Raw genomic sequence first — 19,634 nt, 5'->3', positions numbered from 1 at the left:
TGACGATTAGGAAAAAAAGTGATTAGGCTCATCAAAAATAAAGTTAAAATGCTTCCCTCTAGTGGCTGAAATAAGCAAATTACAGTTGGGTCACCTCCATTTCCCATTTCGGGCACCCTCATGTGGTTACATTAGACAACAGCAGTTTGGCATAAGATGTCAACAGTACAAACTATAACAAATACCACTGGTGTAAAATAAGTAATAATGAGAAATATTTTAAACAGTCATAAACTGTCAGCATTGACACATTTTTTGTGAATGTTTAACTCTAGGCTTTTAAATTACATTTCCGCAATTCCAATGACGTCACGTCGACCGTAACCAGAAAGGTTTCGTGTAAACAAAATTCGAAACATGTCAATTATAATCTATTATCTATTTAATTCCATAAAAAAACAAAAAACAAAAAAACATTCAACATTGTCACACTTTGGTGGAAGGAGTCTGGTGTTGCGGATGACGGTCGCGCTCCGCCCCACCAGACGGAGGGAGGATGTCGGGAGTGAGAGTCCTCCAGAGGGGTCGCTCCTGCTAGTGGTCGTGTTGACACTGACAATTGCATTTCGAGCTTTTCGCCCCCTTTTTTTAGATGCCAGTATTTAGTTTTACTTGCTTTTGACTTCTCTCTTGTTCGGTTTCGAAAGCCCAACATCACTCACAGGGAGGAAGAAGTAACGGACGGCGCTGCGGGACATTGTTGACTGGAAGCATCCGTCTGGAGCTCGGCTGCTACTTTCTAACATTTAGATATTTATTGAGTTTTTACTTACCACAACGCCCTATTCCTTTTCTCGTCTATCTCCTAACATCTACCAGATTTATTTGGACGTAGAATAATCTCGTTGAACTTGGGAACAAGTTGCTATGGGCTAACCAAGCTAGCATCTTCGAATCCCAAGCAACAAGAGGACTGTTTACTGGCGTCTTGTGTGCTTTTAACCCAAGTAAGTAAAATTATATTGCTTGTTTATTATTCACATTTATGTATTTTCTTTTAACTCGAAACACTGCAAAGGCCGCTTTTATGTCTTTTAAAAGAATAGAAGTGCGATGTGATTTGCTGACGTCACTCAGTAGAAATCATTGGAATTTGGCACAATGCCGTGACCGGCTTTTGCCATGAGTTTGTGAAATAAACAAATTTTGCATTACGTACTCTAACATAATATAGTTAACATATGAATCATTGGTAGTGGTGTTACAAATAATAATTGTTTTTTCTTCTTCTATCTGCCTGTCTTTATGAATGCACATTTTCAATATTGTTCGGAACTGTTGTAGTTCTAACAAAACTTGTTAAAATTTGCATTGCATCTCACTAAGAGACGTTTGGGCCCATCTCCTCTGACTATATTCGGTCACGAAAATATTATTAACAGCTCTCAGCAGATGTACTTTCCTGCAAACATTTTTGCAACTCTTGTATTGGACTTACAGGCACTGTATTTCATGTTTGTATTAAATCCAAACAGACAACTGGGCCTCTGTCACATTTCCATAAAATCACTAAGTAGGTAGCACGTGTCATGATTAAAGAGTAACCAAAGATGACCCACATTCCACCTTGTAGCCCTCATGCTGTAAATTTAGATCTGGTAGGCAGGAGTTCAAATATAACTCAAGGTTTTTACTTTATGCCATATGTCACCTTTTCATATTTTTATACCATGGCTTAAGCTACTGTCAGTCAAATGCATAAGCGTGTGTGTGTATTTAAGTATCACCCCATGCAGTCCAGACAGTGCAAAGTGCCGTGACATCACGTCAGTAGATACACGTGTGGCACTGCCCTGGTAGAGTGAGAACGCGTGTGTCAAACCCACGTGTGTGTTCTGTACACAACTGTCGGCTCTGCTTCTGCAGCGTCACCTTGGCTGTACCAGCGAACAGCTGAATATCTCCAGAGTGTACGACAACAACCCCCAATTTGCTTGTCTGTCTTTGCTTTTTTATGTCCTCTTGCTTGTTGATCTTTTTTTTGTTTGTTTGCGTGTTGTGTGTGGTCCGAGCTGTGGTCACATAGTCACTTCCTGCCTTTGTGTTGAAACAAGACCACAGGGCATGGGACAGGTGTCCTTGAGGATGGCAGATAAGGTGGACACTGGACAAGTATTTTTTTGCTGTCTGGTGGTTGGAGTGATATTTTTTATAGATGCTAAGACTAATAAACATTTGTTGTAAAGAAGCCATAAAGGAGCCCAGATAACTCAGTCCCAGTAAGTCAGTCCATAAAGACGGAAGTTCCAGGGCGGAGTGCCGTAAGGGGGAGAAAAGTGATGACAATTTTAAGGGCCTATGACTGACCTAGAAAACAGTATTTTCGATTTGAGACTTTGATGGAGAGAGATTTGCTCGCTGATCTTTGGCCCCTCACAGATTCAGACGTTTCCATCTTCAGACCCGTGGCGTCATCAGCCTTCTTAATGACTTTATTGATTCGTTCCGCATTGCCGGCTCTGATGCTGCATCCCCAGCAGACATCAAGCAAAGTAGATGGCATTCTCTACCGCAGACTGGTAGAAAATCTCCGATGTTTGCTGCACATGTTGAAGGATGTGAGCTCTCTCAGGAAATGCAATTGACTCATCGCCTTTTGATGAAGGTTGCGATTAGTAGCCTTTCGCAGCTGACGTTTGGCAAGATGCAGAATACGCCTTCGACTGGTTGACAACCACGTAACGATTCACATCCACTTTCACACAATTTCAAGCAAATTGTGTATGTTATGCATTTAAAATACAGAGTAAATTGACATGAACATGTTCCATGTGAGATTTGAACCATCATCTCCCGACTGTGAAGCAGTTTTTCTAATCACTACCATGCATGCTGCCGTGAGGGTGAATATAAGATTAGTTGCAACATACCCAGACGAGGGGATCTTTCTGTTGTTCTGTTTTAATATTTCATCCTTCACTATTCCCTCTGATGCAAGGCAAACAATTCGGTGCTGTTCCAACTTAGTGTTGTTTGTCCATAGTGGAGTTGGCGGTTTTGTTTTCTACTGAAGCTTTGATCCTGGCCTTCAAACCTAATCTTTGTATCCTAACTAGTGTCTCGTTCTTATAGCGTTGAAACAACAATATTCTGAGGCCAGTCTGAGTGCATTATATGAATCCCCCGATGGGAGTATTACTCTGTTAAGCTTTCACTGGATCCCCGTTCACTTAAATGGAAAAAAAAAAATCTTTGCGGCCTTAAAGACGACTACCCTGGTGAGTCACAAGCAAATAAATCCCAGAGGAGTTGAACTCTGAGAGCAATCTCCGAAAACGTTCCATAGGATGCTTAGTTAATCTTACGCCAGGCTGCCTTGGTGGCAGTTTAAACTCTCCAACGGGGTGAAGCGGCGATCTTATCGACAAGGTCATGCCGGATGATAATGAACCGCGGTTACGGCCAGGTTACGTATGTGCCTGCGTTTTGTGTAAGTACCCAAAGCCTTGTGGGTTGCTTTGACTTTTCCTCTGATCCTCCTTGCCTCCTCGCTCTCGCTCCATGTGGTCTGTCATCTGAGCTAAACTTAGCCTCGCTGATCACGTCTTATTCATTCCTTCGGTAAAACCGCAGATGTGAAAAGCTCCGGAATAGATCAGCTTGCGGAAGGCAGATTCTCCGACGGATTTGCAAAGTTGCCTGTCGCTCCCCCCAGCATCCTTCTTCACCCCCCATCTACTTGAAATGATGAGCCCCGAAGATGCTGGCAGCGATTTACGCTTGCTTACGACGACAGATTAACTTCTCTGAGACTTGCGCGGACAATTAAATGTGGCTCCTAAATGCATATTAATCTCATCAGTGGGGCTCAAGTCAAGGTCAAATAGAAGAACAGTGACAGCAGACACTTGCTGGTGTGCTTACTGACGATGACATTAGTGACTCCATTCATCCCATTTTCTATCGCACTTGTCCGCATTTGGTTCGCGCGTAACTGGAGCCCGTCCCAGCGGACTTTTTGGCGGGATGCACGCTGGACCTGGTCGCCTGTCAGTCGCAGGGCAAGTAGACACCTTTGGATTATTTAGAGGCAGCACAGGGGAAAAGTGGTGCGCACGTCTGCCTCTCAGTTCATACATAACATGAACAGGAAGCGCTTGAACAGAATGAAGAGATACCAAAAGTTATACGAAGAGAACATCCTGTCTGAGAAGGGCGGGGGATCATCGACTTTGCTTTTATTTATTCTCTCTGGCGAGCTCATGACATCACACAGCAGCATGCATTGTACACTGACAGCTTGATGTGGTTTTCATCTCTTTGCCGGATTTATGTTGATGGTTCCGCCTTTTGATTGTCACGCCGTCGTGTTTCTGTCACCGTTGAGGATTTTATTACTTTAACTTATATTCAACCTCACCGTCACCTCTACCTTACCTTGCTTTCCCTTGAAGCCAAATCTGGAAATTCAATGATTTATATTGCGGGGACTTTGTTTTTGTCCCCAAGCAGAAGGCAGGTCCCACCAATGCGACAGTAAAACTTTTATGTCCCCACCAGACATAGAATACTGGTACACAAACACACCCCTTTTAGTCAGTGCACTTGCCTCTCAGATGCTGCTTTTCAGTTTTGATAATGGTGGAAACAGGATGGCTAACGCTCACCTTCTCAGGGTAAGTTAAGGTTCTTTTTTTTTTTTTTTTTTTTTGCAATTGCGGAAATATTTTTTATATTTGCTTTTGTAATCTTTTCTGCTCTAGGGTGCCACACCCTCTCCATCTCCACTTGTACCTGTCGCCATCCTTGGCGTCATGTTTGATTAGCGCCGCTTAGCATCAGAAGCCCGCTCAGCTGGGTGTTGTTTTCACTCAATACACATTAGCCCGGCGTCAGCGTTGCTTTCATCCCCGCCTCATTCTATTAGCCGGCTCTAATGGCACTCTACTAATCGCTTCATGGAGAGCACGGCAGCCCAGCCACCGGCCTGTCCGCATGACCGGTCCAGGTTATGAGTCCCCAGAGATGACGGGGGCTGTCGGTGTGAGCCACATGAGGCTGCACTTTTGTCTGCATAGAAAGGTGAGAGTTGATGTTGGGCTGAGTCGGCTTTTTATGTTTTGATTCACTCATTTTTACGTTGTTCAATGTTGCTAATGTTCTCCAGTGAATTTTTTAATGTTTTGATTTTTACCGTATAGTTTGATGATGATGGTACTTATCGATTAATCGACAACTAACAATGTAAATGTAAATCAGCTTATTTTTTCCCCCCCAAAAATAATAAAATATATAATATTGCTATTCACCATTTGATGCTCGTACTTCAGCTTTAGAGGCATATTTTGCCATGTCAATGCAAAAGTTTACCTCCTCTCGGACAGGATAACCTCTTCATTCCCTCGTCATTGATGAATCCCAATTTCATCACTCTTCGTATCATTTGTGTCATCCTAGAAGGTGGCCAGGGGTTCGACAGATGGCCAACACGCTTTACTGCCCCACCTCCGAATGTGTGTCAACCCGTTAGAATCTCAGTGCGATCAGTGGTGATCAGTGCGGTGACCCACATAAACGCCCATCACAGCAAATGTGTTACACTTGCGCTTCTCTGTGATGTGAATGAAACTTGAGCACTTGTATGGTCAAACGCCAAATTGGACCCATTCAACGCAAAGACGCACGTCCGTCCCGGGGGGGCAAAGAGGCTTTTGGCGGCGCGGCGGCCCTGCCGAGGCATGTTGACCTGATTTCCTGTGTGCCTCGACGCGTATTTGCCCGTGTGTGTTTATTGATGCGGATTAGGGCGGTCAGACACTCATTTGCCAGCGGCAGAGTGCAAGTGATTGTAGACACGTGTGTTTGTGCATGGGAATGTGGGGCAGCGCGACATCCACGTTTGACCCCCCTCTCCAACCCGGATACATTAAATACGGATTATATTTCCTGAATCTGTAGTTCATCTTCTGGTCAATTGTGGTGCACCAACTGACACAATTGTGAGTTTACTGTAAATGGATGCAGCAATAGGTGACGGATTTGTTTTTCTTTTCTGAACACACGGACCAACCGGATGGATCTAATGTGCGAGCTCATCAACCGACACATCTCACTACAACTCTCCCACCTTTGACTTAGCCCATTCGTATTCGTTAAAGCCGCGCTGGCCTTCTTCCCAGATTCCCTTTCATCACGCAGCTATTGTGTATGTCGGCCCCTTTTGTTATTGACCCTGCGTACGGGCGCCGTGTTCGCTAAAATCCAGGAGCGGCGAGAGGTCAGGATTTGTGGAGTGGTTTCCATTTGATTCGGATCGAGAGTAGCCTGTTTTTTTTCTATTCAGAAAGGATACAATTGTAGCTAGAATTATCCATCCATCCATTATCTGTTCCGCTGCTCCGCACGAAGGTCATGGGCATGCTTGAGCCTATCCCAGCTGTCTTCGGACAGTAGGCGGAGCAAACCCTGAACTAGTTGCCAGCGTTTCGCAGGGCACACTAAGACAAACAACCATCCGCGCTCACAATCACACCTAGGGACAATTTAGAGTGTTCAATCATGTTGTTCATGCATGTTTTTGCAATGTGGGAGGAAACCAGAATACCCGGAGAAACCCCACACAGGCACGTGGAGACTATGCAAACTCCACACTGGAAGGCCACCGCTTGAATCGAACTCTGTACCGCTGTACTGTGAGGCCATCGTGCTAGCTAGTCGTCACTGTGCCGTCTAGCGAGAATTAGACTTGCCAAATTGTAAACTACTTCATTTTTCATTTAATTTGAGATAAATGCATTATTTATTAGCAAGTGAAGGAAATTTTCAAAAAAACATGGAAACATTTCTGCATTGCACTTGCAGTAGCTTTTGCATCATTCTGCAACAAAAAAAACAAAACAAATGTGCTCGTTAGTAATAAACCAAGTACAGCAATAGACATTCTGTGCATATATATATATATATATGTGTGTGTAGAATTAGAATTAGAAATCCCTTTATTGTCATTGTACTCAAGTGTGCAACGAGATTAGAGTACATATATATATATATGTGTGTGTACATATATATGTATATATATATATATATGTGTGTATATATATATATATATGCATATATATTCTTTACATATAGTGTCCAAACTGTGCTCATTAAATCACTTGAGAGCGGGTGCGGCGGACTTTGCTACAAACTCTCAAGTCACCTTGGAAAGCAGTCGCATGAATTCTTAATGCTTTCTCTACGGCAAGCAGTCTTTCAAACGCAGACATGCAACCGCTCCATCCATCATTTACAATTATGATTATATTTCTGTTTCAAGGATTTCCTTCAAGGTGGGATCAGCAAATGAAGCAATTGCCAGACAGAGATTTGCTTCTAAAACTTAATGTCTGTTTTTTTTTTCTTTTCTTTCTGCTCCTTTCCCAGCTGTGTGTGAGTCCATGCCCATCCATGTCTTCGTTGGCGTCTAATGGAAGATAAAGTATCGACCAGCTCTGCCATGGTTTCAAGACTGCCCAAGTTCGGTGGGCGCTCTGCAAGTGGTGGGGCTGCACCTTTGACCAATGGTTCGTCTAGCCAGGATGCCAAGACGGCTCCTGCTGCAACACGCCCAAATGGCGGCATTCGAACTTCTCCCTTTTCCCTGAAATGGAGGCGAGATGAAGGGACGGCCCCCTCCAGCCTTAGCGCCCTCACCAGCCCCGTGGACGGAGGTAAAGAGAAGACAAGACAACTTCCTTCAATGGCAAAGGAGGGAAAGACTACCTCCCCAGGGACGCCGATAATGCGGAGGTCAGGCGCATTGGTGGTGGCAGCCTCCAGCCCCAAAAGCGTCCCGAAGCAATCCTTAAAAATAGCTCCCAAAGACAGCATCAAGCTGGGTCAAAGCTCTCTCAACGGAGCACCTAAAGCAGACCACGGTGACACAGAGTCGCGCCTCGCACGCCCCAAGTTATCCTTGTGCTCGCCAAGAAGCAACTCCCAAGACCGCCTTTCCCAGTCCAGCGAAAGCCTGAAGACTCTAGAACTGGAGAAGATGGTGCGCTCAAACAGCTTCACGCACTTCAAGCAGATTCCGTCTCCCAACAGCCAGCCTATGATTCGCTCCTTCTCCTTTAACCGGGCCGTAGAACTGGCCAAACCTCTGGCCAACACTCAACTTCGACCGCCTCGGAGCAGTGTCCTCAAACCGCCTCAACTCAGCAACGGACGATTAAGTTTTGGACTTGGGGCCATGCGTGCTGGCCATGGAGGTTCTGGGTCTTCGGGTGGCGGGACTGCGGATGTTCAGTACAGCCGAACACCTGCGTCTGCCTCCTCGTTACCTGCGCCATCAGCGCCCCCCACTCCCCGAGCTCTGAAAAAGCCGCTGCTCTCCACTTGCGGTTTGAACAAGTTATTGGGGAATAGTAGCGGATCTTTGGGCTTCAGGCAGGCAAAACCTGCACAGGCCAAGCCGCAAAAGACCATACTTCCAAATTGGGTTAAAGGAGCCGGCAAATCTTCGCCCATCCCTCCACGCGGAGACGCTGAACCCACCGGAACGGGTGAAGAAGCAGACGGTCACAATGACACACATCAAAATCCAACCGATGGGGCGGAAAAAGAAGAAAGCGGCGTGCTGGGGCCAAGCTCAGATCAGGTAGTTGGTGATGGTCCGGAAGACATGTCCTTGTCTTCTGCGTCATCCCTCGACAGAGGAAACACCAGCGAAGACTTTTTAGATGACTTGGACAGTGTCGGCGATGTTTTTAGTGACGGGGACCCGCACGACAACAAAAAGATAAATAGCATTCTCAATGAGACCAGTAATTGGGATCTGGAAGGTAAATGAATCAAATAAATCAGCCTTAATTTTCCTCACATTGGACTTGGTTGTTGACTTTTTTTTTTCCCCATTTCATCCAGGCCATGATGAAGAAAGCCCTATGCAGGACTCCCAGGGACCGCTTGTGAAGTCACCGGAACTAGGCGATGCCTGCCAGGCTTCGTCTTTGGAGCTGTCACCCTCCAACAGCTCCGGGGGAACTTACATGTGGGACGAAGAAGGTCTCGAACCACTTGCAGGGCCTGGCACGTATCCGTGCGATCTGTACGACAACTCTGAGCTCAACAGCATAGTGAGTCCCACACCATTTACATGTACTTGAGTACCAGTAAGCCTTTTAAGTCTCTTTACTTTGCCATAACGCATCAGGGTTCAAAACTACAACAACAAAAAGGAAGAGTAAGCCTGTTCCCCTTGAATCGAAAAGTTCTTCAACTAAACCTTTTGAAATGAGGTCATATTCTGTTAAACTATCATTTATGTAAGATGGTCAGTTGCATAATTTGGCACAGTCAAATTATGTTATTATCGAGATATTGTCGGTGACTGACTTCCACACAAAAACAAACACTAGCAGATGAACAATGAAGTCAGTTCTAACTTCATTTCAAAACTCATGTTGTGCGTTTAAAGACAATACAAAGCAGATTTGTAGCACAATCGATTTTTTTATTGAATGATGAACTATAAAGAACAATCATTGAATGTCCTTTTTTTTTCACGCATTAAGATGCTCAACAGTGCTGTACTTTGAGCAGTTGGACACTCGGTGCCCAGCCCAATGAATCACAGGCATCAAACTGGCATCTTGCCGGTAACCAGTAACAATTTCCAGTGAGCCAATGATCACTTTCCGGTTGGCAAGCCTCACACAGGATTTTATTGGCTGCTTTAAAAGCCGCCGCCACTCATTCACCTCCTTGCTCATTAGGCCAAAGAAGAAATCCCAGAGTGGAATGCAGCTTGTGCTTTAATAGCATTTCCAGCCTTTTGGGAAATTCTCTGTGTTCACGTACCATGGCACCTGATCTCGGGAACACATAAAGAGCTTTCCGCAAACCAGATTAGAAATTGGATAATAAGCCGTGTCTTTTTTGTACTTACAACATGTGATATGGATGTTCAACTTGATCACAAAGAGAGAGAAAATGGCATGTGTGAGGCAGTCCATTAATGAGACAAATCAAAAGTACAAATTTGTGATCAAATTGTCATTCAAGACGTGGTCATTCTTTTCTGGCAGTAGTTTAAGAATTTTTGGAAGAAAACGGGGCACATTCAGATGTTGTACTATACACCATTTCCTGTACATGTTCCTGACAGAATGGAAAAAAATAGTTTGCCGGAATGCAAGAGTGCTCTTTGCTGCTCTCAGCATAAGTACACATGCCTCAAGCATGCATATCCGATTAAAAGTCATTTACTTTGTCTTAAGGACATTGTATCGTTCTACATTAGTGACGTTGCTATCATGTGCTTTACTTGAATTTTTAACATTTCTGTGAACAGACCATGAACCTTTTTTTTGCATGCATCTTATGAATTTATGGCCTTTGCCTCGAGCCAAATAAAACGCCAATAATTTACAATTAGACTGCTGTTTCTGGTACAGGAATAGAATTAGAGAGATACGTTTTCATACACTGTAGTAATATAATTAGTCCACACGGTGGCGATGTGCCTCCATAGCGCACCTAAAAGTGTCTTACTGCACTTGAAATTGCTCCCTTTTTTTAGGAGGCGGGGCTATATTTGGCTCCGTGCAAAATCACTGTGAGCAACCTGGGCTTGATAACGTTTCCATGACGTACAATACAGTGCGCCAAGGTGCCCATTTTAGAATGTATTGATTATTGTTCATGCGTTTGAAAGTTTGTTGTCTTTTGTACTTCAGTTGGCAATTCTGTTTTACTTCTGATTTAGACACAGCTGAGTATGATTATGTATTTAAAACACGTGCACAATGTTTTCAGCTCTGAACGGCACCAGAAAAGTCACATAAACATGAGGATGTTTTTTTTTTTTTTTTTTTGGTCAATTTCCTCAGCGTTCAAATTTGAACCGATTGTTGATGAGATCAGTTGAGTATTTGAAGGGACAGGTACCAAGCCTTGTATGCAAAAAAGCATAACATGAACCTCCTCAACTCACTTCCTCTGCACCAAGACGCCACAAGATGGCACCAAAGCAATATATACAGATCTAAAAAAAAAACTTTATATGATTGTAATATACCTTCAATGAGCTTCAAATGACTTGCAATGTTATTTCTATTTTTAAATCTGTTTGTGGTACCCAGGATATCCTGAACAATCTGCACAGCCCAGGGGTCGAAGAGGTGGACGACGATGACCTCATGCTGGATGTGGACCTCCCAGAGGATGGTTTGCATGGTGAGCTCACACGCTTCATTGTCGTGTAACAGAACAACCTCCAGTAAAGGTGGTGGCAAACTATGGGGGGGTATATTCGTATTCTATTTCCAGCAATATGCTTCCGCGGCTTATTACGGCTTGATCAAATCCCTGCTCGGCTGTGCAACATCTGTTTGAATGGTCTCGCCGTCTATTGTGACGCGTATACGCTTGCTGAAGAGTTATTTATAGGCTATTTATCGCGCTGGAAATGACAGCTCGGCAGCAAACCAGCATTGAAGAGGATGTTGCCAGCTGTCTGGAGCGTGTCGGAGCAAACAGATGAAACACGCACATGCAAGCACGATGAACATTGAGGTGCGGCGGCAGACAGTTTGATTGCCTTGACAAGAGTAATAAGGTGATTAGTCGAACGCCTCTTTGTCCCTCTTCACATCCTCGTCTGGCGCTGTGACGTCAGCGCCATTGTAGCCTTTTGTTGCCGTTTTCATTATCGCTCTGTGAAATTCCGGACGCTTTATAGTGGAGTAAAATGGCTTAATTGTATGTGCTCACAGCAATCAGGTCATGGTGATTGTGCTGGCAGCTTTATTATGCCTTTATCAGATGGTGTGTCGCATATAAGAGAGAATGAAGGGAGGGGGCTCAGAGACGTTGACCTCACCCGTCGGGAATTATAACGACTTCTGCGAGGATAATTCGCTCCTGTCAGCGGCGACGCAAACGCCTGCCTGGCTTGTTGGTCGCGCCAGCTGATGTGGGATGCCTCTGACGCAGCGCGACTTGTTATGTATGACAAGGCCTCCTTCAGGAAGCTCCAAATCTAATATACGGAGGTCATCTTCGTATATTTGCCTCGGACCGTATATGCACAAGCTAATGGTGATGGACTATGTTAAGTTAAACCAAAGATTGTAGTTTGTTACCGCCGCACTTACTGTTTTTCATTCAAATGTTTTACATTTACAGCCAAAATTAAAATAAAAATTATAATCAACTTGTTGGGCAGGTTAGCGAAGCATCACTGCGGTGTTTTGTCGTCGCTGTCAAAATAGATATCTGTCTTAAACCAAAGAGCCCGTGTATATCTGATATAATCGGGTGTAGTCCACGACCTAGCTTGCAATCTACCTCCACAAAGGTTCAAATGTCCTGTTTGTGTGTCTAAACGGCTCCGGAGGCGCAGTAATTCACTTCGGTGGTTGTTGCGGACGGCTGCTCTGTTCAATTGGATTCCTTAAATGCTGAGAAGCTGTTTTTGTTTTGACCTTACGGGTACCGGTTTTATCGCCAAAATGACCTCAAAAGTGAATCAACACCAACGGAACATGAAGTGAACAGTCTCATGTACCCGAGTGTTTTCTTGTGCTGCTGCAAATCGGAGGCGGCTTCACTCGGCAGCCTCACGTCACGTTAAGATTGTAAACAGTCAAAGACAGGCAAGGGAATGTTCACTCTAGAGGAATGTGACTGGCATGCTGGTCCCCTTCCTGCTCCTTTTTTGGGAAGTGTCCATATTTATAGCCCCGTGTGTCGGGCCAAGTACCAGAGGCGGCCCACAGTGAAAGTCAGACAGGGGCAAAGGAGTCCATCTTAGATCCAGCCCACAAGGCTCAGGAAGGCGGTTTTGTTTTGCCGACAGAGTCTCCGCAGGCCCTCCCTTGCTCTGTCCTGCATTTCCTCCCTCCAAGAGACACCCTGACTCTGCCACATAACAGGAAGAAGCCGAATGGGAAGACTGGGGAGCCAAATCAGAAGCGGATGACAGGCTCGTGTGTGACTTTTTCTTCCAACCCAGCTGTCAGGCCCAGTGGAGGCCCCTGGAGTTTCCTCTAAACTTGGACTCTAAAGCACCAGCAGTCTCTTCTTCTTGGGAGGTCCAAACCTGACAACGCCGGCAGGGTGGACCGGGGATTTGTGCCTAACTTACTGGACCAGGTGGAGCTTTCTTTACATCCTATATTGATGGAGCTCTCCTAGCTGGATTATATTCCCGTTGTTTTGGCTTCATTAATGACTTGGATTGCGTAAAATTGCCGGAATGTAACACTTGACTCTGAAACAAGCTGTCTGCTCCTGCGTTGCATGCTGACACTTTAGGTAAAGTATTCTAAGCAGCAGCATTTCCACCCTGCCGTTATTATTATCTTCATTTGTGCGTGTGTGTGTGTGTGTGTGTGTGCGTGCGGTTGTTCCTTTCTGTCTCCCTTCCTTGTTGTAGGCCTCGCTTTTCTGGGAGGGAGGTCAGCCTCTATTATTTGTCAGTTTTTCCCTTAGCCATGGCTCATTTCTCAGCTCTATTCTGCCAAGAGTCTCCAAAGACTCACTGACTTTTTTTTTCTTTTTTTTTTTTGTGTGTGTTTGCATAGCGAGGAGAGAGATGGAAAAGATCACGATGTGCGTGCTGATATTTTAGAGCATTTGAAATGTGTACAGGCGTATTCATCTCCAGGAAATATGAGCAATAGTTTGTTTTATGTGTGTGTCTGTGTGAATCTGCCTGAAAAACAAATTCCTACCTTCCTTTTTTGCATGGCACGTCTCATCTTTCACAACAAACTCAAACCATTTGCAACAAGCTTGAAAGGCTGGTACAATTTGTTTTTCTGCACAGAATGATATCTTTGGCGTGCCTCACCATATTCTTAACTTTTGTCGTAGACTTTGACAGGATGTCCAACGGTGAAAGCGCGCCCCGTCGACTGGGACAGCGCCGTCTGCATCACCGCTGGAATGGGCCCGACCACTTCCCCAACGACGGCAGGTTGGTGATCCATTTGGTTTCCTTAATGAAAAGATGAAAGTTTGTGATGACATGATGTTTGGTACAGGTGATTGTAAATCCCAATTTGGTCTCACAACAAGGCGGGCAGGACAGGCAACTTGAATGATTCGATAAACAATAAAAAAGAATAAATATTGCAAACTCTCTGCCTGGAAGCTTCTCACTGATCATTTTTCCAACTTTTAAAGACACACCAACATGCAACATCCCAGATATTACAGTGTGGAATTTGAGGATTGCAAAACCAATTGGACAGCAGCTCACGTTGACATTTGTTGTCTAGTTCTGCAAAATCAATTTATAATCGACCAGATAATTGGTAGAATAATTGATTCTAAAAAATTTTAACATCTGCAACCCGAAGTGGAGTAGATATGCTTCAGCTTCCTTGCAAGATAATGTGTGACAAAAAGACAATGTGTGACCTGACAATGAATTCAACAAAATAGTGAATAACAACAAACAGCGCCTTTCAAGAGCCAAAGATTTGTTGTTTTTTCTTTTGCTGTTCTTTTGACAATAAAAATGCAAACTATTGCTTATCGAGTTGACCCCCATGTGTACTACAATCTAACTAGCAAGGTCAAAAGCAATCAGTTCTGGGATGCAGTTCGCCTTTCACAATTTCCTCTCCACGAAAATAATGGAAATGAACCATTGCAAGGTCCAGCGGTCAATAATATAAAACCTGTATTAGCTGTGCAGGTGTTTCGTACCATTTTAAGATTCTTAATTCTCACACAAGTGTAAAAATAACCACTGTTGATCCTAAAAACGTAAGATCAAACAAAACAAAAAACATTGACAAGTACGGTGATGCTTTGAATGTTTGTACGTAACCTCTAACGTATATTCTGCTTTGATGCTGCTTTTCCCAGAAAATGTTGGTCCAATTCCAACTTAGGAGGTTCCACTGTGCTTAACCTTGACTGTTTTGTCTCTCAGGGCACCGTTCTTCCATCACTACGACGGCCTCAAGTCTTCGCGGATGTCTTTACAGGCCGCCCCCTCGGATGCCAGGCAACACGGCCACGCGCCCGTGCCCGATGAGCTCTCGCTGGAGCACATGAGCCAGGACTGCAGCTCGGTCAAGAACCAGCTGCTCAGGCTGAAACACCTACTGCAGGTTCGACCCTCGTTATTAGATACGCCCGACCGGCTTGGCCTTTTTACGTGCGCTTTGCGCCTTCCTTTGTGCTTGCCTGCGTTTAAGTGGGGAGTGCGAGGAAATCAATTACTGAGTCCATCTGTCTCAGTTGCAGGAATGAGAGAATGGCGACAGCAAGAGCCAGATCAAAGGATGCTCGAAAATGAATTCTGTTGTTGTTGAATGAATACACTCATTGGCCGCTTCATTACCTACACACTGCTTGGTGGCATACATTTTATTTTACCAAGCGCGGGAAGGATTTGGTCCATGTTGAAATGATAGCGTCACATAATTGTTGCAGATTTTTCTGCTGAACATCCACAAATGGAATCTCCCATTGCACTGCATTTTAAATGTTGCTCTATTGGATTGCAATTTGGTGATTACAGAAGCATTTTGAGTACAGCGTGTTGAGGTAGCCTTTACCTGGGTTGTCTTGAGGTAGGTTGCGTTTTTAAAAGGATGCCCAGTTGGCACCAAGCAGCTCAAAGCGTGCCAAGGAAATATTGTACGCATCATTTAGTGGATACAAGGCAGCTTGGATCCGTTTCATGTTATTCATGCTCAATTCCAATCCCAACATTGGAATGACTCAACAAATCAAGAATGTGTTTCTCGTCTAACTGTAGCCTCAAGTGGATATTTTCTGTTTGATTGAAAATTCTGTGTAAACCTTTGAAATAAAATCATCAAAAACATCATCTGAACTTGCATACAAAAGCCAATTTTTAACTCCATCACTGATTTTTGCAAATGCGAGAGACGAAGGAAAACATTTTGCTCTGTGTTATGAACATCACACTCATAACGACATCTCCACCCATGTCATGAGTCACCTCCCCCCAAAATGGATGAAGTACCAAGACTGACCTGTAAGAGGCAGCACGGTGCCACCAGGCATCCAGGTGTTCACAAAATACAAAGAAGAGAAGTTAAAGAAATAGAATAAGCTGTTAGTTTATTTGTAACTGATGAACAGATGCACAACTTGGATTCAATTTTCGATTGTAATCATCGAGCAGGTTTAACGATTACAATTCTTGGCCAAACCTTTTTCCAAGCAGACCGGAGAGAAAAAAAAAAGTCACTCTTAACACAGAGCTGGATAAGCGCTCGGGATAATCGATTATAGACATTCGACAGTTAGGCCCTTGCTGACCAATCAGAAGGATAGAAAAAAAATCTGCCCAATAATCAGTATGCATGGACCGCAATTCAGATGAACGCGTGGTAATTTGTCTACCCAATAAGTTGGCCTCTCAGTGTACTCATACAAGATCCACCTCTGAACTACCTTTTGGCAAAAACAACAAAAGAAAATGCATTACTGGATTTATTCAAGCAGCTCGCTGACATTTATGCTTCGTTGTGAAATAAATGCGTTGAGTAGACTCTGAGATTGGGCCGCGGGCTGTGTCACTGGTGCCTGGCAGTCCAAGGCCGGCGGGGTGTATGTGTGAAGGGGTAAAATTATTCCACCTCACAACATTGCTCTTGAGGGGTGCCCTACGGCAACTGTCATTGATCGTGCTCACTGTGTACTTTCTGCGTTTCGGTGTGTATCTGTGTGTTTCCAGCTCGAGGATACGGACTCGCTGGCAGATGTTGCGGGGGAGATTGAAGGCAATACCAATACTGTATCCCAGGTAAGAGAAACAACATTTATATATATATATATATATATATATATATATATATATATATGAACATGTGTGTGCGCATGTCTGCAGTTTGAGGAGCTGGTGAAGCAGGTGCACACCCTGCGAGGAGAACTTCGGAGTCGAGACAAGACCATTGTTCAGCTCACTTTGCAGTGTCAGCAGCTACAGCAGCATCAGCGAGAACAAGCGGTAAAGCAGACTTTTTATGGCTGCAACATTCTTTGCCAGCATTCATTCCCCCATTTTTTTTTTTTAAATGCTCACAGAAACCAACCGGAAAAAATTCAATAAATATTTTGAGTCGAGGTTTGGGATTCCTATTACGTATTTTGACATAGAAGTTTGAAAGTTTAAACATTGTGACGAGTCCCTCAAGCTACTTAATGCCATTCAAAATTAATTACATTCTTGGTCTGGTTGCATTTTCTTAGTTATGAAATGGAAAGAATTAATCACTCCTGAACATGTACAAAACATCGAAGTGAATATCATCCAAAATATTGCAAGTTTCGTTCTTGTATTTTCGTTCTCATATTTTTATGCATGCCTACATACATTTTGGTGACAATCCTTTACGTTTTTTATCCAATAAGTGACAGAATGTTGCCACTGGACAGGCAACTTTGCACGTGACTATCATCCTAACTGCGAGTTTCGTGCGAATCTTTTCAGACAATGATTCTCACATGCCAAGACTTGTGCATGGAAAGTGGGGGGGGATAATCAGTTCTGTTGTACAGATGAAGAGTTGTGACCGAAGTCGCATTAGAAGCTCGCAGGCTGACTGCATTGCCAGCCATTACATTGTTAAAGTCTCTCCCTTGTCCCCTTTCTCCTCGGAAGAGCATGAAACCTGACCCGAGCAGTCATAACCAAATTATGGGAATACTTGTTGACGCCATCCGACATTTTTAGAGTACAATAGACCGGTAAACAAGCCTGAAATGAACAGTTTAGTAGTGTACAACACGCTCAGTGTCACAAGGATCACGTGAAGCGGTCCAAAATGGCTGCGTACAGGCGATATCATTGTTTTGATACGTAATCGACTTAAACCTTTTTTCTGCAAATCAGATGCCATCAATGTTTGCACTTTTATTCCTTATTCACACTGACTAATCTAATAGTGGAAAATGAAGTTTGACAGGACTCCTTTAAATCATTAACTTTAGGGAATTTTCAACATTTTTAGGGGGGAAGACAACTACTCACTCTTTCATGCTTTTGCTAACGGTTGCACTGTAATGATATTGATTGTTTCAAACTATCAACTTTTGCCGCCCTTCCAAATTGTCCATTTTAGAAATACCACGTGAAGTGGTGCACAGTGAAGTTTAAAGAGAGACTCCCGTCTGTCTGAATGTAATCACTACGTGCTGTGAATGATGTTGAAGACAAGAAGCGGATGGTGCAAATGTCCACTGATAAAATCAAGACGCACCGAGCTAACCTTTATCGCGGGTGGGCGTTCGACACCGCAAACGCGCTGCCGTGAGTTGTCTTGCGCCCACCGCTGGCTAACAATAACCTCTGTTCTGTTTGCTTTTAGCTTGCTCTATCTCCATCCTAACACTCATTAGTGTCTTGCAGAGACTCCCTTGTTAGCCGAACAACCGTATGGCCGGCTGACATATTCAAATCCGCGGCTGCGTCCGCAAATACCAAAATGTCATAGCCAGGCCTCTCTCACCGCCTTATGCGAGCCTCCCCAATTAGAGCTAGCACCTACCCAGCTCGCTCTCCGGGCCCGCACAATATTGCTGCACCCTCATCCTCAACAACAGATAGGAGGGTGGAATGGCATTCTTGCATATGGAGCCTGACAGAGTGAGTTAAAAGGAAAATCTAGTAAAATTGGACTGTGCACAATTCAGATTATGTTGGCTTCTGCATCAGGTGAGAACCTCGAAATATTTATTTTGCACCGGGCTGTTTAAAATTGCCTGGCATCCCGTTTTGACCGAGTAGCTCGTCGTCATTCCTTGACACCGCAGCTGGCATATACAGCTAAAGCAAAAAATTAGACAAAATTGCGTTCTTATGGTGTGTGTTATGCTGGAGATGACCAACACAGCACACTTTAAGCAAAATATCTCCACCAATCGCGACACTACTTCCCCCAAACAAGAAATCGGGTGCAGTACTGACCTGTGAGAGGCATCATCCCGACTCCTGAAATAAACAATGACGAAAGAGTAGTAGAAAACGAACTACAGAAAGTTAGGTTAACTGTAAGCTTATGTGTTCTATTACAGGTGCAAACTCTTCTCCCAGTCATTTTTATTGTGGTCGATGTTGACCGCACATGTAACAATTTATTGTAAATGTTGACCGGCTTTAGCATTTACGATTGTCAACCCGAGCAGATCATCGAGAAATAATCACAACAGCACACCCCACACCACAGGAAAGGGTCATTGTTCAGGATAATCTTGCAAAGACAGCTGATCATTTGACTTTTGCTAACTTTGATTGGAAAGAATGGAAGAAACTCAAATTTGGCCCCATTGTATTTGTGAAACTCACATAAAGTTGCGCTATTTTGTTTTTCCCAAAGCGGAGTTGCCCAGTTGGCAGCTTTGCCACACAAGCTGTGAGATTTAGCGCTAAACTCTTGAGCCCTCGTTACAAAAGATGATTTATCATTTGGGAGTTGATTAATAAGTTACAGTTGAGCTTGAACAAATAAGAACAACTAATAATTATCAACACGCATGTTTATTTAATTTAATACGTACTGTATGTGCACAAACTGCCACTCCATTAAACAGATGCTCATTATGACGCAGCTCCCGTCTTCTCCAAGTTTGACATCTTATGCTTGTCATTTTGGCTCCAAACAGCATTTTTATGTTATGACGCCGTCGCTGTCAATTAGTTTTTGGTGTGTGCATTT

At 43.9% G+C, this 19,634-nt stretch overlaps 1 protein-coding gene across 3 annotated transcripts in view; it reads left to right on the top strand.

The window, feature by feature from the left end:
* The first annotated feature begins 496 nt into the window (after positions 1 to 496).
* ccser2a (coiled-coil serine-rich protein 2a) overlaps positions 497 to 19,634 on the top strand; it is a 31,892-nt gene continuing 12,754 nt past the window's right edge. For all 3 annotated transcript variants that reach the window (XM_088305215.1, XM_088305217.1, XM_088305216.1), the window contains exons 1-8: positions 497 to 947; positions 7,366 to 8,765; positions 8,848 to 9,059; positions 11,067 to 11,160; positions 13,804 to 13,906; positions 14,873 to 15,053; positions 16,655 to 16,723; positions 16,808 to 16,927. In XM_088305215.1, the coding sequence (XP_088161341.1) occupies positions 7,409 to 8,765; positions 8,848 to 9,059; positions 11,067 to 11,160; positions 13,804 to 13,906; positions 14,873 to 15,053; positions 16,655 to 16,723; positions 16,808 to 16,927 (2,136 nt within the window). In that variant the 5' untranslated portion in view covers positions 497 to 947; positions 7,366 to 7,408. The remainder of the gene's footprint in view (positions 948 to 7,365; positions 8,766 to 8,847; positions 9,060 to 11,066; positions 11,161 to 13,803; positions 13,907 to 14,872; positions 15,054 to 16,654; positions 16,724 to 16,807; positions 16,928 to 19,634) is intronic.

Source organism: Idiotropiscis lumnitzeri, chromosome 9 (assembly GCF_059441095.1).
Source record: "Idiotropiscis lumnitzeri isolate Australia: NSW breed Sydney's pygmy pipehorse chromosome 9, RoL_Ilum_1.0, whole genome shotgun sequence".
Taxonomy (NCBI): Eukaryota; Metazoa; Chordata; class Actinopteri; order Syngnathiformes; family Syngnathidae; genus Idiotropiscis; species Idiotropiscis lumnitzeri.
Note: the sequence above shows the minus strand (reverse complement) of the source record. Positions and strands in the feature narration are given on the sequence as shown.